Source organism: Dendropsophus ebraccatus, chromosome 6, assembly GCF_027789765.1.
Source record: "Dendropsophus ebraccatus isolate aDenEbr1 chromosome 6, aDenEbr1.pat, whole genome shotgun sequence".
Lineage (NCBI taxonomy): Eukaryota > Metazoa > Chordata > Amphibia > Anura > Hylidae > Dendropsophus > Dendropsophus ebraccatus.
The window spans coordinates 100,619,012-100,635,874 of NC_091459.1; the positions used below are offsets into that span (position 1 = coordinate 100,619,012).

Genomic DNA, 16,863 nt, shown 5'->3' on the forward strand with positions numbered 1-16,863 from the left:
TTCTCTCCACACTGGAAAGAATAGCACTTCCTGTGGGGCATACAGCAGCGGCTAAGTACTGGAAGATGAGATTTTTTTAATAGAAGAGGGGGGCAGTTGCGCCTGGTGTATGCCAGGTAAAGGTTTGCACTAAAAAATGTGCCCTTTCCCCAACGTACGCCCTGTTCACCTGATGGGCAGAGAGGAGGGCACAGGCGTGGCATCCTCCTGCATTTGAATTATGTAAATCGTGGCAAAAATTTACACCTGCTCAAGAGCAGCCACAGATCCACCGGATTTACTAAGAGGCCTACTTGTGAGAAGGTCTTGATATACTGCCCCCAGTCTATCTTTAGGAGACCGAACATTATTGACTCCTGGCGGCTGGCAAGTTCGCTCAACACTAATAAGGGGCTAACACACAGATCGTAACATATCAATATCAGATCATGGGGTGACTGACTCCTGAGCCTCCATCAGATTGCAGCTTGCACAAGTGCTGTGGCCTCTTTCTCACTGACCAGGCCCGGCTCTGCACACTCAAAAGCAGCTGTCCAGTGGTAGTATAGTTCATCCCATTATCGGAAATACTAGGTACTGCCCACACACTATGCCTGAGGGCTGGGGAAATATCACTTTGGGGCAGGAGATTAAGTCATGAGTAAATTAGAATATAAATTGTTGCCTTGAGTCACTAATATCATTAACACCGAACACATTAGCTCTTTTTATTACATGTACGGCTGGCTTTACATTATTACTTGCAGACTTATACCCTGCATTGGTTATATTGCTTAGAAATCAAAATCAATTTTTTTTTTATTCTCAAATTATATTCTTTAATGGCAAATATGAACATGAAAGGAAAAATGATTGAACATGTCACATCTAATAAAACACAGAGACCAAGTATTTATTTTATTAACGTATAACTCCAAACAATGTATGGACAAATAATATTGACCACAAAATAATTTATTTTAGTTCTGTTGTGTTTTTAAGTTTTTTTTGCAAAATCGAGCGGACATTTCTGTATTATTGGTAGGTATACTATGTTCTCATCAGCGGTTTTCATTGCTAGAGGATTTCAATTAAATGTACAAATACACACAAAATACTACAAAGAATGGGGAGGAAGTCGAACAAAAGAATTACAATTAAAGGAACATGGAACAGGAACTCATCAGATGGAGGGCGACCATTGTAAACACTTACAAAAATAAGTCACCAATGCCCTGAAAACGATAAAACATGACCCGCATCTTCCAGATTTTGAACATTATCCTCCATGGAGAATAGGAAGCATACATACCAAACTTTTCTCCATCAGTTATTGTTGCCCTATAGAATATTCACAATGAACTAAACCCACAAATATCCAGGAGAGAGAACCATGCAAACCATCAAAATAGGCTGAACAACACTGTGTCCCCCCTCCCCCAATATTCATCTAGCAATAATTCTGGGTTTTGCCCTTTTCACAATTTATTAGTTCATCTTTACATTCATGTTTATGGTCCATGAATAAACAGGACTTTAAATGACACCTGTATGACATATAGTAGACAGGCAGTGTATTGTACTGCAGACATATAGCTGTAAATACTCCGACACCGAATCAGAACGTAAAGAGGTTGCTAGGCAACTAAGTGCGCATGAACACTGACCCTGTAAGGCTCCTCTACTACAGAGACATGCAGTGTCCATTCACTATAGACTCATCTGTGCATGAAGACATACTCTCCTAGATAATCGCCACACATTTTATACTTAAAGATCTCTATATGAAATTGGAAGCATACAGTAGAGTACTTATAGAGCTCCATAGAAGCCCTATTATAGCTCTGTCCAGAACTGAGCCAATACACAGCGGTGTACTGTCACCTTTAGGGTGGCTTCACACCTACTGGATCCGCAGCTGATTTCACACTGCGAGTTCGCAGCAAAAACTGCTGCAGATCCATGTAGTGTGCAGGTCTTTGGTGTTACATATCCTCAGCGGAGCGGAGCGGCTTACATTTCTGCAGTGGAGTGAAAATTCTGCTGCGGATATGTAACCCCATAGACCTGCACACTACCAGGATCTGCAGCGGATTTCAGTGCAAACTCTGGTACGTGTGAAGGTACCCTAAAGGGTTTTTTTGTGCAACATTTACATGAGCTGTCCACAGAAAAACTCATCTGTAACTGATCGTCGAGGTGACAACACTCATCCAGATCAGCTGTTTGACACCGCTATACCCAGTGAATGGAATCAGTCTCCATTTATTGTGTTGTGGTGGCGATGTGCAGCTGCAGCTCAGCTCCTATTAACATGAAAGGGAGCAGAGCAGCAGTTACACATCACCCATGGATAGCTCAGAAGTTATTCCTGGAAAACCCCTTTAAGGGTAGGTTCACACGTACAGGATCCGCAGCAGATTCTGATGCTGTGTTCAGTCATTTAGTTACAATGCTATCTGCGCCATAAAATCCTGTAGATGTGACAGCACCCTAAAAGGGGGAAAACTAAAAGACAAGAACAGACAGCAGGTACATATAAAAGGATAGCTGTGGATTTTATGTTGTGTCTTATTACATTAGACAAATTAATAGATATAAAACAGTTGAACACAGCGTAAAAGCCGCAGTATATATGCTACATGTGAACGTACCTTTACTGTAGTACATGGAGCTAGAGTTGCTACATTTCACTGCTCCACAGTCCTGCTTTAAAAATTAAATACAGATAAAGTAACAAAAAAATAAATAAAACTTCTTATTCTACACACACAAAGTTGGAAAATAAATCACTGTACATAAGCTACTATGTTCTGTTATGAGGAGACTTTATAAATACCAGGTTCTGCGTTACAGTTCACTAAATAAATGTATATAGGAAACAAGTATACAATGTTTTACTACAGGTTATTTTTACTCATGATCTTGGCACCAAGACTGCATGCACAGGTCCATGCTCAGCAACACGGTCCACGAGCTGGATACATTTCATAAACTGAACATGTCTCTGTGAATAGAAGACGCCCAGCACCATACAGATTTATAATGCAGGGAACTCCCTCATGTCAAGAGCACTACCCTACAAAAATGACAGCTTTGTCAGATGAGTAGTGTAGTTGCCGTTCAGGAGCTCACTGCATTACAATTCGGTATGATGCAGTCTTATATTTGCAGGGACATGTTCAGTCCCAGAAATGTGACATGCACACGGATTGTATTTCACAGACTGAACACTTTTCTGTGCAAGCAGCCCTAAAAGGTTTCTCTGGTTTGTTTGTTGACATGGCTTGAGTCAAAGATGCTTATTCACACTTATGTATTTGGTCAGTGTTTTGTCCAAACTCTATTTAACAAAAATAATTAATAAAAGCATTTATATGTTGCTTTCTTGCCACCAAATATGCTGGTGTGAATAAGACTTAGATTGGATTCACACTGCGTTTTTTCAAGTCTGCTCAACATATATATTTTTATTAAAGAAAAAAAAAACAAAAAACAAAACAATGCCATTGTGTGCAATCCGCCTTCTGTTTTTCATTGACTTCCATTATAATAAAAAAAAAATAAAAAAACACAAACGCTTGTGTACATTAAAAGTTACCATTTAAAAACGGATATGTTAAACGGCCTGCAAAACTGCAGTGTGAACCCAGCCTTCCTTTTTTTTTTTTTTTAACATTGGTATTATGGTTGAATCTGTGCCGCAATTACAGTGCGTATTAGGACATGTCCTTTGTTTTGCAGCAGCACATATTTCAGATCTGCAAAACAACGAACAGTGTAAATAGCCCAATAGAAATCATTGTGCCCTAATTTTGTCCGTAATTGTAGATCTGCAAATTTGCGAAATGTGTGAATAAGGCCTTACTGCTGCCAGTCAATAAAAGTGAATATTTAATTATAAAACTATGCATTTATTTTAATAAAGTTATATTACTTTGAAATATTAAAGCAATGTAAAAACAAATATCTCTGGAGTACCCCTTTAAATGTGCAGTTATAATTTGAATACTTGACTGCACTTGCACTACATAATCTGACCAGATCATCAATGTATTTATCCAGGTATGCTTCATTTTATTAGACAGATAAAACAAATCTGAAGGCAAACTAGGCTGAGGTTTCTGGATGAAACATTGCAAACTGTGTGCTTTAATATAAAGACAAGAAATAGCAAAACAAATCTTACGCTGGCACATAGAAAGTTTGGTCTATACAATCGCTCACAAAACATTACACAGCAATGCTCTGCTGAACGTGGTTCTTTTGCACATACAAAACGTGACCTTTTATGACACAAACACCATGCAACAATGCTTAGGTTTCTCCTGCTGTAGTCTCAAAAAAACTTTCGTGACAAGTTTTTTTTTTTTTTTTTTGACAATCGAAAAAGAACAGTCACTTTTAATGGGAAATAATTTAAGAAGAGAAAAAACTGTATTATTTAGCTCTTTAGGGAAAAAGGATTCACAGCCTTAGTCATAATATGCAAACTAAATATAGTCTCTATAAAATGTTGGCAATGATTATTGGAAAAAGTGAGTTCACTTTAATAAAATATAAAATGCAGACAGCACTATTCCAAAAAGGAGCCACATAAATATCTACCTTCTTTACAAAGAACACAAAAACAAAAGATCACGGACAACAAGTAGATATGGTCACGTTGATGCCCAGGTTCCCATTATCAGCAAAAAGATGTGCAATGGCCGTGTCAAAAACTAAACAATCACTGTTCATAATGGCTGCCGCAACGCCGTCATGGATGGATCTCGGGGTGGCTTCCCAGGTTAGACGCCTACGGTTTCCATTCAGTTCAAGTCTGTAGGCAAAGTTTTCAGCTTGTTTTCGCGTTCCTATTAGGAGAACGATGGCAAAAAACTGCTGGTGTCCCTCGTACTTCTCTTGTTTCTCCAGCACCAACATGAAATGGTGGCTAAAACAGAATTGCATCATGACCCAGTCAACAGCTCCCGGCAAGTTAATATCTGTGGCAAGGAAGACTATGTCTTCTCCTTGAAGGGTGGTAATGCTTTTGTGAGCATGTGTGAGGTGAGGCATGACCGCTTCCAGGGAACCTTGCCATTTGCAAGAAGCTCCAGGGCAGGGGCAGGAGTAAGGGCGATATTCACAGACATCCTCGTGTTCAGGCTTTTCTGTGTGATGGAGAGACAAAGAGCATCCTGTAGAGGAGTACTACAAAAGAGGAAATCAAAGAGTAAATCTCACATTATAGAAATAAAAATCTGTATCATTATACATCATCAGGAATAGAATCAAGAGATCAATGCTCATACAATACATAATGGTAGTCAATGAGGTGAAAATCCTAAACCAGGTGCACAGGCACCAATAATAGTAAGTGCAAACTTTTTTTTTGAGGGGTTTGTGAAGGCAATACTGCAACCCAGATGGGAAAGTGCCTTTAAAGCGATCTGAAGGTACAAGCAGGCCAGATTGTGGGTACAGAGTCGCTTTAAGTGGGCCCTAAAGTATAGGCAGGAAATAAATATATTAATATAGGATATACATTTATTTTAACACACACAAACCGTTTCTCCTGAAAATAAGACCTAGCTTTATTTTGCAAGTTTTTTGGAGTAGACTTGAGATATAAGCCCTACTCCAATAATAAGCCCTAGTTACAGTAAGCTGACCAGATAACCAACACTGGGTGCTGAGCATCAGCCAATCAGTGCCAGACTTGTTATGCTCCGCCCCCACCTGCTGAACACAAGCTGCAGGGAAGGCAGGAGGGGTATGATGATGCACAGTAGGGGACATTGAATAAGGGGGAACAGAGGATAGGTGGGCCAACTACACAGGGGGGAGGGAGGTATAAATTATGGATACTATCTGCAGAAAGGGGAGGCACTGTACACAGTATGGAGGAACAACTACAGGGAAAAAGGTATACAGTATGGAGGCCTAACTACAGTGGAAATTACAGTATAATAGCCTACCATATAGAGTGGTGTTACAGTGTAGAGGTATACAGTATGTTCTTTTGAAAATTTAAGACCCTGTCCTATTTTCGGAAAAGCACAGTACATATATTTACACACATTTTGTACTTTTATAAAAGATGTGTATCTGTGTAAAATAGGCATTTGTATCTCCTGTGTCCCACCCATATTTCCTTATAGAATGTAAGCAGGACCCTCATTCCTCTTGTATCACCCCTATTACCTTATAGATTGTAAGCTCTTGTGAGCAGGGCCCTCATACCCGCTTTCTGAAACAATCGTTTATTAATATGTAATGACTGACATAGTCTCTACAAGCCTTCCCCCCCTTTTGGTAAAGTGCTGCCAAATATCAGCGCTATCTACATCTAAAGATTTTTCACATTAACCCGTTAACCCTGCCTTGTCCACTCCTATCAAGGTCTTAGTAAAACAAGGGTGCATTTAGACAGTTACCACCTAGTACAGTACATGTGTAGTCAAATAGCCACAGAGCGCTGCCTGGTTTTCGTTCGGAGCAGCGGAGCTCACAAAGGCCATCATTGTGCAGGTCGGTAATCTGCCTCGATCAGGAGATGCCCTACATACTTAAAATACCTTCTACCAAGCAGACGTTTACTGCAAACTGAATTAGCCAAGAGATATTTCCCCAGACATTTGCTGAAGAATTAGATCTATGCTGACCTTCTGAGTAATGGTTAGGGTGGCTGTACAGCTTACATGGCTGCAAGTTAAACACTCCATCAGCCAAAAGCTATTCCTCCCCAAAACCCCATTCTTCTTATACCTCCGGTAGTAGCTTATCCCACGTGAAAGAATCAAGCATGTTGTAATCCATGATGCCCAAAATCCTTGCTTCCCCAGACATCTGCTGCTGAGAGCCAAAGACCCTTGTATGAATTAGATAGCCTGTCCTGCTGTATGTGTATGGGCACCTATAAACATTACGATATCCATTCCTTTATTAATAAGACACGGTTAGCCAAAGAATGTAACATACATGCACAAATGTGCATAACAGAATGTACATGGTCAGGGTGCAGAGTAAAGCCACTGCAAGTGCCCAGGAGGAGGCGCTTCATGTTACACGGCCCAGTGCTCTCTGCATTTAGCCAATCTATGGTCCCTTCAGGAGGCAACGAGAGCGGACAATGGGGACCAGAGGATGCGTGACTATAATCCAATGTGTGCTTACTCTCGTCTCCCTGTACTCGGCTGACTGAATCCCTGTGAGATGTCCATGCATATCAATAACAGGACAGCTGAATTTGTGAATATTGGTGGGACCAGACTATCATCTAATGTGTGTAAGGCTGTACCAGCTCTGCCCTGTTGGCAGATATTAGTGGAAAAAAGGATTGGGCATGCTGGATTTGTGTTTGATCCTTTGTTCTTACAGAAGAGAAGCCGCTGCTGCTTATTCCTTCGACCCTCATTAAAACCAAGCACATGTATGTGGTGGTCAGGAGGCACAGGTGTCGGCTAAAGAGCGTTCAGTCATCTATGGCCACCTTTAGCATGCTCAGTTTTACAGCCATATGCTGTATCCATGTTTTCCAGGACTCTAGGGCTGCATCCAACTTATTAAGCCACCAATAATCAAATCCCAAGACTTCCAGGTTCAGACGAACTCAAGCATGCTTGAGTAGTGCCAATCTCTATTAGGGTATATGCACACAGTAATTCTTGCGGAAAACCCTGCGTGGAATCTGCCGCTCGCTCCCACTTTGCGCCCGTCACATAGGGTCCAATATATGCTCGGGCGGATTCCATTGTCGTTCCAAAGTCATGTCATGTCAATGATCAAAGAATTGAGTCTATGGAGCCGGCGGAAATGGAAGTGGGAGCGAATGGCAAATTCTGCACAGAGTTTTTAGCGAGAATTAGAGACCCAAAGACGACACCACAACAGCATGGAAAGGTATGTTTATGTTCTCACCAAGGGTAGCAACATATTAAGACTTTAATTTGAGCAGAATACCTTATAAATTACAATACCACATGCAACCTGAGGACAGGGGTGGAGCTTGTTTTTGCAAGAAAAAGTAGCTGCGCTTCCTCTAAGCCTGGATAAACCCTGTAAGTATCTCTTTTAAAAGGGTTATCCAGCACTACAAAAACATGGCCACTTTTGCACCACTCTTGCCTCCAGTTTGGGTGCAGGTTTTGAAACTCCGTTCCATTGAAGTAAACGGAGCTTAAAGGGGTTATCCAGTGCTACAAAAACATGGCCACTTTCCCCCTACTGTTGTCTCCAGTTTGGGTGGGGTTTTGAAACTCAGTTCCATTGAAGTAAATAGAGCTTAATTGCAAACCACACCTGAACTGGAGACAACAGCAGGGGGAAAAGTGGCCATGTTTTTGTAGCACTGGATAACCCCTTTAACTGCAAATCACACCTGAACTAGAAACAAGAGTGGTGCAAAAGTGGCCATGTTTTTGTAGTGCTTTCATGCCCAAACTAACCTAAAGCCTGTCAGGAAAGTTTTGGCAGAGTAAGCGAAAAGTGTTACAGCTTAAAAGGTGGCATCTGGTGTATTAAGTGTTTTACAACATACCATCTTGTATTAGAAAAGGGCAGGGCTTTATTATACCCCTTTATAAAGTACAAATGAGGCATAAAGTTCAGAGAAGAGCGGCCATATTTAAACCAGTTACACTGAAGTGTATCACAGCTGTAAATTCCAGCCCAACCACTGGTCTAGCTACCATAGAATTTCCATTGCATTATAATTAACCTGAACATTCAGAAGATTTACAAATAGAAAAACATGCATGTCGGGCCCATAAGGCGACAATTTATTTTCTTCCTTTATCACCTGAAAATTATGTTTTCATCTTTAATAAATTCTTAGAAAGTTTCATCTTTTATAGGTATTGTATGAAAGGTCATGACTAAACGCCTATAAACAAATACAAAGAAAAAAAAAACCTGTCTCATTGAACATGCCGTCCAGTCAGCTGGTTATAGAGCAGGAGGTGCTGAATAGATTGATTTTTAGTATTTTTATAAAAGTTCCTGTATATGTCGTCATTTATTTCTTTTTATCTCCTATAATTTTGGAATTCGTCCGCTGGGCGGTCCTACCTAGTGATCAACAGCCTTCCGTGTATGAGAGTGCCTGATGAGCTGTCAGTCAACGAGTAGGACTGCTCACTTGACATATTAAGAGGTCAGTCAATTAGACCTCTTAAACAAGTAAACAAAAAAAAAAAAAAAAACACAACAATGGCCAACCCCTTTAAGGGAAGATTTACTGGATGTATAAAATATGTACCTGTCATTTAAAACAACTTCGCAGAAATTAATAGAACAAGTCATTTTAAGAAACTTTGTATTAGGTTTTATTAGGCTTCTTATCTGTTCATTATCAGGTAAGTCATGTACATTTCGGAGAAGCAAAGTGAAGATGGATTTGCTGCATCCATTATATCCTATGGAGGTGGGAGGGGTCAAAGGGAGATGAGTAAGCAGGAAAGGGAGACAAACAGCTGTGTACTTTGAGACTGTCTGGGCCCATAAAACGCTGGATTCACAGGTCAGACTGCTCAGTGCTGGTCAGAGAACTTTGCAGAATGTTGTGCTGTCTCCTACACACTGGCTGTTTCTCTCCTCTCCCTGCTCACTCACAGCTTTCTGGGTACAGAAGGAAACCCTTTTGCATAACAAAACCTATTACAAAGTTTCTTAAAATCGCTTGTACTATTAATTTCTGCAAAGGTGTTTCACTTTAAGCACAACTAACTTTTCCCATACACTACTGTCTCAGAAGCTGCCAATAGCAGAGGTCCAGGTGCTACAGCTATGTGCTGAGCTTCACTAATAACCTTCAGGCCGGTTCTATACCTGTGCATTGTTGCATCTGTATTACAGACGCAAGCTCCGACCTCACTGCTGCTCTGTTGACCTGAACCAGCAGCTATCAGTTCAGGTCATCAGAAATGCGGTCAGACTGGCCCTGTGCACCTGTGACACGGTTGCAATAATACACAGGTAATATACTTGTGTAATACACTCATATGAAACCTGCCTAAGCCGAGATACACAGAAATATAATTACCACCATGTAGCTGACACTTTCTAAGACAAGAAAAACAAGTTCAAGCTCTGAAGTCACCCTTCATACAGTATATACATTTTCTCAGCTTCATTCCGACAATGTCATGTCTATTAGGAGAACTCAGCTGCCTGCCAGGAATGGGGATAAAATGGATTTTCCTCTGAAAAGATTGTAAAATAAGTTACAGACCACGCAGCGCCACTCATCTCCTCCCCATAAATATCTAATACATGTATCTGGGCAGCTTCAGGACTGCATCCAGCTAGAAGCCACTATAATAAGCCATATGCAGAGAGGAGGCCTGGATAAGGCGGCAGTGACTTCATGTATATGTGCACAGTAATAGCTGCAGAGTATCACTCAGCACCTCTGCATGTCACAGTGCACACATTAGGTGTGTCCATGTAGGACCTCAGTTGTTTATATCGGCTCAATGACAAGTAACATGTCTGTTTCCACATGCACGGAGCTCAGGGCGGGAGTGGAGGTCAATGGGATGATGCAGAAAGTAGTATTTTATAGTTTGTGCCGCTTTATTTTTATTCAACTATAAATAGGCAAGAATGTGGCAGAGGTTTTTTTTTTCTGAAAATCACACCATTTAGGGTAAGTGAAAGATGAACGCCTATAATAATAAAAATAACCTGTTGTTCTTGGCAAGGCTGCATGGGATGAGCCTTAAAGGAGTATTTTTAGCTTACATTTGAAAAACCACACACTAAATAGTACACTTTAAGGGCCTGAAATTTAGAGAGCCTGACTGACACACAGAAACATTAATAAAACCAAAAGAGCAGCTCTTATGTGACAAAGTATAGACGCCACTAACCCTATGAATGTGTCCTCTGGCATTTGGCACCAAGCCACTTGGAGAAAATCCTTTAAAAAAGTTTTGCCACAATAGACACTTATCTGATCACAGGGGGTCTGACCGCTGGGACCCCACAATCTCAAGAACATGACTCCCTAAGTTGCCATCTGTATGGAGTCACTGTGTGAATACTTGCTCCTCTAATGTCTTTTATAACATCCTAGAAATGTGCCCAAACGCTTCCCCAGGGAGGATCTATTTTCTAGCTTAGGGTATAAACCCACACACCGTATAAGCAGCGTATTTACTGCTGCGATACGCAGCAAATACGCAGCAAACACGCAGCAAACACGCAGCAAACACGCAGCAGATTAGATCTAAATAACTGAACACAGCATCAAATCTGCACCACCAAATCTGCTTCAAATCTGCTGCGTTTTTGCTGCGTATCTGCTGTGTATACGGTGTGTGGGTTTGTACCCTTAGATGAACTTCACTCCCCTTCAGAGAAATGTGTTGGGAAGGACATAGCCATTGTGTGTAGCAGCAGCCGCCATTACCCATGTGTGTAGCAGCAGCCGCCATTACCCAGAGGGATAGGGGTAGTCACATGGCCCAGAAAGGTCATCAGTGAACCAAGGCTTTTCTGGGACATTGTCTCTATTATCCAGCCACCAGGTATACACTGACTGGAGCAGTCATTTCCTATGGACGTCAGACTCCTCTCTACTACTTTGCACAATGCGTGCGCTCAGCTTTGGGCCATGATTTCTCCGCTCTGAGGGACCGGGACTTCTAGGGAGGGTTACATATGCCGGGCTCCACCACGGCATCCCGGCTGTCAGGTCTGATTGTTGTCCCATGTCATGGTGCCTTTACACTGAGAGATTTCTGAAGCCAAAGCCAGGAACAGACTAAACAGAACAGTTCATAAAGGAAAGAGGAAATTCTCAAATCCATTCCTGGCTTTGGCTTCAAAAATCTGTCAAATCTGTGTAAAGGCACCCTTAGAAGCCTGGTGATCAGCGGATAAAAAAGTCAACCCTGATGATCGTGGTTGTGTAGTAAGTGTATACCTGGTGGCTGGATAGTAGGGACAATGTCCCAGAAAAGCCTTGGTTCACTGATTACCTTTCTAGGCAATGTGACAACCCCTATAAGTGGAGCAAAATCCCTCTGGGTCGGGTGGGCTCCGCCATGGCATCATGGCTGACAGGTTCCCTTTATTAAAGAGGACGCCATTTACCTTCAGCTCTTTGGTGGATTTTTTTTTTAATCTTTCCAGCAGTTTTCTGATTTTCCTACAGCCCTGCTCTCAGCTTTCTCCAAGGCTGGGTTCACACAGCGTTTTTGCTCTCAGTTTAAAACAAACCACTAGGTACATCGCTTTGGCTATTCTACCTTAATGGATCGCTGCTGGCCCAGGGATACCGGTGGTGCCGTCCTTTCTTTTGAACCACCTCCCGATTCCCGTGCACGGGGCCAGTCTTTTCCAAGGGTCACAGGGAGCAGAGTCACACTTGGGGGTTTTGTCACACCAAGGCCCCCAGTGCTCCGGGCTTCCAAAAAGACCAGCGCTGTGCTGTTATGTAGACAGCATCTCTTTACCCAGACTGCCACCAATCTTTTACTTCGACTCCTTTCTTTAGCCACTGATAATAAAATGACGCACACTCGGGTTCAGAGGAACCCGAGCAGAGATGAGAGAAGCGCTTCATTTGATCAGCGCTCTGCTCACCAAGCTGCCGGCCTTTCACCGCTGCTCTGCTCCCTGCCGCTCCACCCCGGGTGTCGGCGAAAAGCTGGATTTGATCCAGCTTTTTCCGGCATCCTGGGAAGAGTGGCTGATAGGCCGGCAGCTTGATGAGCAGAACGCTGATCAAATGTAGCGCTTTGTTTAGATGAGCGATTCGCTCACCTCTAAACACGAGGGTGATCGGGGTTTCTTCATCTCTACTACTGTCTATATTTTAGCAAGTCATCCAAGGTTGGAGGCACTGAGCCGCCATCTTCTTGTATACAAATAAGTCTCAGCCCATAACCGTAGGGATGTCCCTCACACTCTTATAGCTGCTTAGAGGATCCTGACACAAGGTGGTACATTTGCACTCGTGTCCCCAATATTTGCATTGCACTGCATGTACACACATCCTTACCAGACCTAAGAGACAAGGCAGCAGGCTCTGCCGGGAAGTCACAGATCACATTCAGATCATGAGACACTGGAGAGCACAGCGTGACCAATAATACAAGGGAAGGAACTGTGCCAATCTCTTCATGGATGATACAGAACTGATACAAGGCTAGATGGGCTCGGACTGACCTTTCTGGTGGCCATATGAAACTTGTGTCGTCTTTTAGCTGAATATGCTTCCCTGACTATCCTGTACGTACACTCCCTGCTCTCAGAGGGACCCATGCTAATCAATGGGCCATCAGGGCGCAGGTCTCACACTACTGAGGTAAAAAAACATAAAATCTACTTTTCACAAACAACGCCCCAATGGGCATATAGGCCATATCGGTTATTGCAGCTCAACCCCACTATGATACACTAGCAATGATTTACATAAGGCAGATTAGAATATGAAGAATTGTATAGGTCGCTCCTCTTTCTCTGCAGCAATTCTCATAAATGATAATAGTAACAGATCAGTATGTGCTGGAACAAACGCAGACCACAGGGGTACAGCCAGATGTGGTGGGAAATTCCACTGCTGATCTGCATGGTCTGAACTGAACCTAAACTTTCTCCCAAGTACGGTGCAGTGCATTTACCTATAAGCACCCTGTATAACAGCACAGCCAGCGGAACACAGCTGAATCATACGGGTGAGCTGGTATACCTAGTTCAGCCTGCTAGATGTGGCGGTACACTGCGAACCCAGTGCATGTGGTGCCATAGGTGATCTGGATCAGAAATGCCGGCTTATAAATAATGCTGTATACAGGGATCAGGTACACAAGTATCGGACGTGGTGATTAATCCTCCAGAGGACACATTCACAGAGAGGACTGCCTGGGCACAGCATCTCTAGCACCCACTGGTCCTCGAAAGGGGCAGGCAGTATGATGTGTGATCTGGCAGTAGGCAGTATGATGTGTGATCTGGAAGGCAGAGTAATGGGTGATGCTGCAATAGGCTGTGAGAGTAGCGTGCTGAATGATGGGAGTAGTAGTGAAACTGAAGATGAGATGCTGGGCGGAATGAGACTTGAATGAGATGTTGATGATTAGCGGGCACAGGGCAGGCAGTATGATCTGGCAGTGGGCACAGGGCAGGCAGTATGATGTATGATGTGTGATCTGGCAGAGGGCAAAGGGCAGGCAGTATGATGTGTGATCTGGCAGAGGGCACAGGGCAGGCAGTATGATGTGTGATCTGGCAGTGGGCACAGGTAGGCAGTATGATGTGTGATCTGGCAGTGGGCACAGGGCAGGCAGTATGATGTGTGATCTGGCAGTGGGCACAGGGCAGGCAGTATGATGTGTGATCTGGCAGTGGGCACAGGGCAGGCAGTATGATGTGTGATCTGGCACAGGGCACAGGGCAGGCAGTATGATGTGTGATCTGGCACAGGGCACAGGGCAGGCAGTATGATGTGTGATCTGGCAGAGGGCACAGGGCAGGCAGTATGATGCGTGATCTGGCAGTATGATGTGTGATCTGGCAGTGGGCACAGGGCAGGCAGTATGATGTGTGATCTGGCAGTGGGCACAGGGCAGGCAGTATGATGTGTGATCTGGCAGTGGGCACAGGGCAGGCAGTATGATGTGTGATCTGGCAGTGGGCACAGGGCAGGCAGTATGATGTGTAATCTGGCAGTATGATGTGTGATCTGGCAGAGGGCACAGGGCAGGCAGTATGATGTGTGATCTGGCAGTATGATGCGTGATCTGGCAGTATGATGCGTGATCTGGCAGTATGATGCGTGATCTGGCAGTATGATGCGTGATCTGGCAGTATGATGCGTGATCTGGCAGTATGATGCGTGATCTGGCAGTATGATGCGTGATCTGGCAGTATGATGCGTGATCTGGCAGTATGATGCGTGATCTGGCAGTGGGCACAGGGCAGGCATTATGATGCGTGATCTGGCAGTGGGAACAGGGCAGGCAGTATGATGTGTGATCTGGCAGTAGGCAGTATGATGTGTGATCTGGAAGGCAGAGTAATGGGTGATGCTGCAATAGGCTGTGAGAGTAGCGTGCTGAATGATGGGAGTAGTAGTGAAACTGAAGATGAGATGCTGGCCGGAATGAGACTTGAATGAGATACTTGCTGTTGATGATTAGCGGGCGCAGGGCAGGCAGTATGATGTGTGATCTGGCAGTATGATGTGTGATCTGGCAGTATGATGTGTGATCTGGCAGTGGGCACAGGGCAGGCAGTATGATGTGTGATCTGGCAGTGGGCACAGGGCAGGCAGTATGATGTGTGATCTGGCAGTGGGCACAGGGCAGGCAGTATGAGGTGTGATCTGGCAGTATGATGTGTGATCTGGCAGTGGGCACAGGGCAGGCAGTATGAGGTGTGATCTGGCAGTATGATAAGTGATCTGGCAGTATGATGTGTGATCTGGCAGTGGGCACAGGACAGGCAGTATGATGTGTGATCTGGCAGTGGGCACAGGGCAGGCAGTATGATGTGTGATCTGGCAGTGGGCACAGGGCAGGCAGTATGATGTGTGATCTGGCAGTGGGCACAGGGCAGGCAGTATGAGGTGTGATCTGGCAGTATGATGTGTGATCTGGCAGTGGGCACAGGGGAGGCAGTATGAGGTGTGATCTGGCAGTATGATAAGTGATCTGGCAGTATGATGTGTGATCTGGCAGTATGATGTGTGATCTGGCAGTATGATGTGTGATCTGGCAGTATGATGTGTGATCTGGCAGTATGATGTGTGATCTGGCAGTATGATGTGTGATCTGGCAGTATGATGTGTGATCTGGCAGTATGATGTGTGATCTGGCAGTATGATGTGTGATCTGGCAGTGGGCACAGGGCAGGCAGTCCTAGCACACCATGCATTAGACAGGCAGCTTTGGGGGCAGCACCCACCTTGCAGGGGAAGAGGACGGCAGATGCCACCTTCTCCATCGCCAGATTCCGGATGCTGGGGGTGAGGGACGCCCGACACGACGGGCAGCAGCTCAGCTTCTGGCGGCATTGGTTACACACCAGGTGCCCGGCCTGGCACTGCAGGATGGGCGGCAGGACATAGTCGAAGCATACCGGGCACTCGAACAGGGAGGTCAGCTCGTGGTGCTGCTGCTGCTGCTGGGACACTTGTCCCGAGATCGCCGCTGCCGCCGCCGGGGACGGTGGAGGGGCGGCAGGGCCGGAGGCAGCGGAGATCGTGGTGCTGGTGACCGCAGGGGATGGGGTGTGAGGCGGCGGCGGCTGCTTCTGTTTACCGCAGGGCTTGCTAGCACAGGGTCCGGCGGAGGACGGGCGGCTCATGTCGGTCCCAATCAACCATGGAACTTGGCGGAGCGCTCCGGAGAAGCGGAGAGGAAACTTCCCGGGGCTACAGGAAGGTAAGAGCGGCTCACAGAGCACGGAGAGTCCCCATCAACACACAGCCAGATCCGTCACTCCGCTCCACAGCAGCCCGCCCCCTCCAGCGCTGACAGCGGCGGCGACACGGCGGAGACGGCCCACGGCTCTGCCTACCTTCTGGAACATTGTCACACGTCATCTCCACTGACGTCACGGCCGCCGTGTGTGAGAGGAGATGAAGGCTGGGGGCGTGGCCAAACTCGAGTCACATGACCGGGCTGAGGATGTTACGTCAGCTGTCGGGGAAGACAAAGTTGGCGGGGAAAGTGTACTGATAGATAGCAGCAGTGTGGTGTCACGTGGAGAACCAATACGTGACGTCACTCCCTAAGCAGTCAGCGCAGAGGGTGTAAGAGAGTACTGGGGTGTAGGGAGAGCACCCCTACAGTCATGGAGGCTGATAACATTGCATGGAGGCCTCTGATGCAAAGGATGTATGATGTATGTGGGAGTCAGGGTGGTAGCTAGGATTCACTGGGCCCT

General features: G+C 44.8%; 1 protein-coding gene and 1 long non-coding RNA gene across 2 annotated transcripts; both read right to left on the bottom strand.

Moving 5' to 3' along the window:
* Positions 1-936: 936 nt before the first annotated feature.
* On the bottom strand, positions 937-3,397 carry LOC138794959 (uncharacterized). The gene is made up of 2 exons (XR_011363542.1): positions 3,072-3,397; positions 937-3,034 (listed from the first exon to the last, which is right to left on the bottom strand). It is a non-coding gene; the product is annotated as an uncharacterized lncRNA (long non-coding RNA).
* Positions 3,398-3,488: 91 nt separating this feature from the next.
* SIAH2 (siah E3 ubiquitin protein ligase 2) lies at positions 3,489-16,486 on the bottom strand. Its single transcript, XM_069973893.1, has 2 exons — positions 15,880-16,486; positions 3,489-5,175 (listed from the first exon to the last, which is right to left on the bottom strand). The coding sequence occupies exons 1-2, from the start codon at positions 16,279-16,281 to the stop codon at positions 4,618-4,620; spliced, it is 960 nt and encodes a 319-aa protein (XP_069829994.1). The 5' UTR covers positions 16,282-16,486; the 3' UTR covers positions 3,489-4,617.
* Between the last annotated feature and the right edge of the window lie 377 nt (positions 16,487-16,863).

Bases quoted from the DNA above. Each gene is read 5' to 3' on its own strand.
- SIAH2 (XM_069973893.1), bottom strand. From the start codon at position 16,281: ATGAGCCGCCCGTCCTCCGCCGGACCCTGTGCTAGCAAGCCCTGCGGT. The intron at 5,176-15,879 runs GTGGGTGCTGCC...CCTCTTTTGTAG, and splicing joins CCGTCCTCTTCCCCTGCAAG to TACTCCTCTACAGGATGCTC.